Below are 4,715 nucleotides of genomic sequence, written 5' to 3' on the forward strand. Positions count from 1 at the left end.
TGATGTAGCCGTTCCCACCTGTTCACGAGAGGAACAGCCGTTTACAGTCAGTGCGCAGCAACGGAGCCGCGAGCGGTAAGCTAATCAGCTGCAGCTGGAGAGTCGTGCGGTACAGATTTTTTAAATTCGGTTTTCATTTTCTCGGCACTTACCCAAACACTGGATGCCATCCAGGGCGACCTGGGTGGCGTTCTCCGCACAGTAGAGGATCACTCCGGCACAGTCCTGCAGAGACAACGACAATCAACGTGTGCAGAAACGGAACCAATTAAAAAAAGGTAAGATGAGATACAGATCAGGGTTCCATCACACCTGGTCTGTATCAATCGATATGTTAAACGTCGTTAACCCGTTAATTCATGTACGGTATAGTCACCTGTATTTAAGACCGATCACAGAGATCTATTTTGATCATTTAACAATAGATATTTTTCTGTAAATCAATGATGCAATTATATTAAGCAAACATATCGATAAAACCATCTACAGAAGTTGTAAAACAAGATAAATGCATCAGTAAAGGCCCTGTGTGTTCGTTTCTGTTTCGACTGAAGGCTACATGTTAAACTCTCTGAACTCTGGGAGCAGACCATGAATCCCTCTCACCATTGAACTGAAGTGTCCTTTGTCACAAGCGCGGGCGACGTTGTACACGTACTGCCTACAGCAGCTCAGCCGGGTGTACATGTCGGCCATCTTGCCCTGCATCAGCTGCAAAACAGATTAACATAAAGAATTATGTTAATTTAAAAAAAATGACAATTTTAAATTCTATAGCTGCAAGCGTCACACGGTGACATCTAAACAAAACTACTTCCTTGCATGAAGTGAAAGCTGAAGGGCGAACCTGAAAGTGTCCGATCTTCTGGCCGAAAGCTTCCCTCATGTGCAGGTAGGGAACCGCAGAGTCCAGGACGGCCTGCATGATGCTGAAAGTGACGCGTTTAAAAGACGGATGAACAATTCAAACTGTATAGTCAAATCCATAAATAATCAGGCCGCGCGTGGTTTGTTGTGATTACATCACAGCCCGACAAGCAGCGCAGAGATATTGCTTTTAGAAAACCGTCACCACAGTAACGGCATTTTAAAACTGGTAATGCACTCGCACCGTAAGCTTCGTTTATACTACAGTAGAGAACCCAAAGATGACCCCCATCTTATTACATGTCATGTTTTATTTTCATTGTGCTGCATGTGATGAATATCAGTTGAATTCATGTCTGATATGAACTTACCCGATCGGTCCTGATGCAAGCACCAGCCTCTCCAGATCCAAGCCGCTCATCATCACATAAACACCTTTGTTCAACGGACCGAGGACGTTCTCCTCTACGACAAACAAGCAAAACAAAACCCAATCAATTAGAAGCCTACAAGAATACCTTTGAAGAAATTAGCCAAAACCTCAAAAAACGATCCAGTCTCCTGTTTTACACAAGGGAACATTTAGCGGTATCTGCCCTCACACACTCTCTCACACACACACTCTCACACACACACTCACACACTCACTCACACACACTCACACACACCTGGGATTTTGCAGTCTTCAAAGACCAGCTCGCAGGTGTTTGAGCCCCTCATGCCGAGTTTATCGAGCTTCTGCGCGGTGGAGAATCCAGGCATTCCCTGCAAAACACATACGAGAACAAGCTTTTCATCTCTGTGATTCATGTCCGTTTTGCATAATCTTTGTATCGTATTCGTTCCGACAGAATGAAGCGGGCCGTTTCCCCAGAACAGACCCGCCGCGTCGCCTGAACCCACGAGCAAATCCAAAGACCGACGAGCGCGTCTTCACTTTAACTTTACCTTTTCAACAATGAAAGCTGTGATGCCTTTCTGATGGGCGCCAGGGTCCGTCTTTGCATAAACAATGAGGACATCGGCATCCGGGCCATTTGTGATCCAGAACTTGCCGCCATTCAGAACATAGTAGTCGCCTGCAGAAAAACAAAGTCAAAATAAAAAATAAGTTAAAACTAAAACCGATTTCCACTGCAGAATTAAGATTTTAAAATGATTTTAAAGCTGTGTTTTGAAATGTGTGGCTGTATTTTGTGTGAGAGTGAGTGCTCCGTCTTTTGAGGATCTTTGTTGTTAATTTAGGTGCCTGTCTCCTACTGGCTGGATTCGTTTGATTTGTGTCTGATGCTCCATCCACCTGCATTTTAACAATGTCTGGGTTTCGCAGTCTGGCGACATCAGCCTCAATCCGTCCTCAGTGTTCGTTTTTAAATAAATGTGATGTGTGTGTGAGAGACAGAGACAGAGACAGAGACAGAGCAACACCCGCAGTGGGAAAAGCAAAACTTCTAAAACTTCACACAAAATGTGTCTGTCTGAGTTTATAGAGGAAGATCTTGAGCATCAAGCACAAGACCGATCTATTACTCTACAATCTACTTCCTGTTTACACCGGCACACACCCACATGCCCAGTGTATTTGAATAGTCTTTCGTTTTCAGGTTTTAGGAGATAATTTCGAAAAAATGATGCCGTGTGGACGGAGATTGTTAGTGTTTTTAAAGGAAAAGGTTTTAGTGTGGATGTAGATAAGATAAGAAGTAAGATAAGGTGTTGCAGAAGGGACAGCAATAAGTGCAGATAACCAAGGGAAAATATAAAGAAATAAACTAGAAGCGTATAAACTATGAACAGACGTAAAGACAATTGGAGAAATATAGAAAAGGCACGATACAGATGAACTTCAGTAACACTGCTGCAGAGTGTCCTACCTTGCTTCTTGGCTTTGAGTTTCATGGACACAACATCAGAGCCGGCATTGGGCTCGCTCATGGCCAGGGCTCCGACATGCTCTCCCGTCATCAACTGGCAACAGAGGAGACCGTGACGAGAATGAATAATTGAGTTTGCAGCGTTTCATGAAATGTTAAAACCCACGAGCCGCATCGGTCCCGACCTTTGGCATGTACTTCTCCTTCTGCTTCTCGTTGCCGTGGCGCACCATCTGGTTGACACAGAGGTTCGAGTGGGCGCCGTAACTGAGAGCAATGGCTGCCGACACTCGCGACATTTCCTCCATCACGATGACGTGGTCGAGGAAGCCCAACCCCGTGCCCCCGTACTCCTCTAAATAGAAGGATGTGTAGGTGTCATTTTAAAAACAAAGAGAAGAGAGACGTGTTTCCTGCAGGGAGTTGAAAAGAAAACTACTTCCTCCAGCCATCTTACCTGGAGCAGTGATCCCAAGGAGTCCCATCTCACCCATGTCTTTCCAGAACTCCTGTTGGAAAACATGGAAACACAGAACTCCCATGTGAGGTGCAGAACAGCAGGCGTGCAACTCACACATGATAACACTTCCACTTTCTGAACTAGTCAACTCAAAAATCAGGAAACTACAGGTGTGGTGCAGCAACTTACCCGCATTCCTGGAAACTCATTGGTCTTGTCAATCTCATCGGCGCACGGCGCCAGCTTTTCTGCACAGAATTTACGAACCGTCTGCCTGAGCTGTGCCAAAAAAACACGAACAATAAGACTCTGAAATAACTCTTGATGTTTTATTAGAAGCACTGAGAAATAAACGTCACTACCCAGGACTGGAGGACACATTCATCCAATCAAAAGCTTCGCATGGACCCCGCCCCCCCTGCCCTCCTCCCAGCCATTGTCCTGGTGCAAAGTGTACCTGACCTACTGTCCCTTTACGCTAGGTTGATACATCTTGACTGGAGCAATAGTGTCAATACGTTGTTCACCTCCTACTAACTTTCCTTCAGGATGACTTAGCTGGTAGCGTTGTAGCTTATAGCAGAGCTGATTGTGGTCAAATCTAACTGGCGGGGCTTAAAACGCTGCTCTCTGAGGGGTTTTAAGTGTCATTTGCGTTAGTCTTTAAATAAGAGTAAACTAAATGAATCTACATTAGCATTAGGTGGCTGTCTAGTGCTAACGATAAGTCTGTTTGCTAGGTGGCTAGCTTAGCCAGGTCGGCTAACACCAAGGTCTCCTTCACTGTTAGCTAACGTTACGTCACGCGCACAGCGGAAGTAAATAACCTTCTTTAGTCCGTCAAAAACGTAATAAACCATGACGTGCTTAAATCCCACTAGGAGTGTTTGTTTTCTTACCGCCAGCTCTGTATCTGTGCTGTGGTAACTGAACTTTGCGCTAACCTGTATCTGGTCGTCGGTGAGTCCGTTCACCACATCGTCCACCGGGATGGAAGCACCGGAGCATCCTCTCCTCGACACCGCTGGGACGGACAACCTGCAGCCGAGGCGGAGAGCGTTCCTGACGGCGAACATTGTGTGCTCCTTTCAGACGGACCGGTGAGGAGAACAATAAACCCAAAAGTTGACACGCTATCACTCAGACCTACGAGTCAGCTGGCTCTCAGTAGCGACAGAGTAAGAGGTCTCACTCTGACACTTTTCCCATGTACCACACTCTTGTTTACGCTGGCAAACCAGTTTATTGGCGCATTACCGCCACCTACTGGACGGGGGTGTAAATGATCTTTTTTTTTCCATTACTTAAATATAGCAAATTAGCAATTAGGTTTAGCTGGTCAGCGTTTGCTGCTAATACCAATTAGCAAATAAATAAGTTCCCATTGACAATGGCAGCCATATTGAAGGAACAAGCATAAAATCATTATTATAAGTCTATGTAACGGCAGATATACATTGTAATCAATGAGGTATTATATATATTGAGTAATGTCAACAATGGATGTCGCTTTG

General features: G+C 45.1%; 1 protein-coding gene across 1 annotated transcript in view; it reads right to left on the reverse strand.

Annotated features, from left to right (window-relative positions):
• Window positions 1-4,393, reverse strand: part of ivd (isovaleryl-CoA dehydrogenase) — a 5,174-nt gene extending 781 nt beyond the window's left edge. Inside the window, exons 1-12 of the mRNA XM_068726461.1 lie at window positions 4,146-4,393; window positions 3,391-3,480; window positions 3,199-3,250; window positions 2,927-3,096; window positions 2,742-2,835; window positions 1,816-1,946; window positions 1,536-1,632; window positions 1,239-1,332; window positions 848-929; window positions 607-711; window positions 153-225; window positions 1-18 (exon numbers count right to left, since the gene is read on the reverse strand). The exon at window positions 1-18 is cut by the window's left edge and continues 781 nt beyond it. Coding sequence (XP_068582562.1) covers window positions 1-18; window positions 153-225; window positions 607-711; window positions 848-929; window positions 1,239-1,332; window positions 1,536-1,632; window positions 1,816-1,946; window positions 2,742-2,835; window positions 2,927-3,096; window positions 3,199-3,250; window positions 3,391-3,480; window positions 4,146-4,277 — 1,138 coding nt within the window. The 5' untranslated portion in view covers window positions 4,278-4,393. The remainder of the gene's footprint in view (window positions 19-152; window positions 226-606; window positions 712-847; window positions 930-1,238; window positions 1,333-1,535; window positions 1,633-1,815; window positions 1,947-2,741; window positions 2,836-2,926; window positions 3,097-3,198; window positions 3,251-3,390; window positions 3,481-4,145) is intronic.
• Between the last annotated feature and the right edge of the window lie 322 nt (window positions 4,394-4,715).

This window comes from Cebidichthys violaceus, unplaced genomic scaffold (assembly GCF_023349555.1).
Source record: "Cebidichthys violaceus isolate CVI_PGR_0920_01 unplaced genomic scaffold, fCebVio1.0.p SCAF_39, whole genome shotgun sequence".
Classification (NCBI taxonomy): domain Eukaryota; kingdom Metazoa; phylum Chordata; class Actinopteri; order Perciformes; family Stichaeidae; genus Cebidichthys; species Cebidichthys violaceus.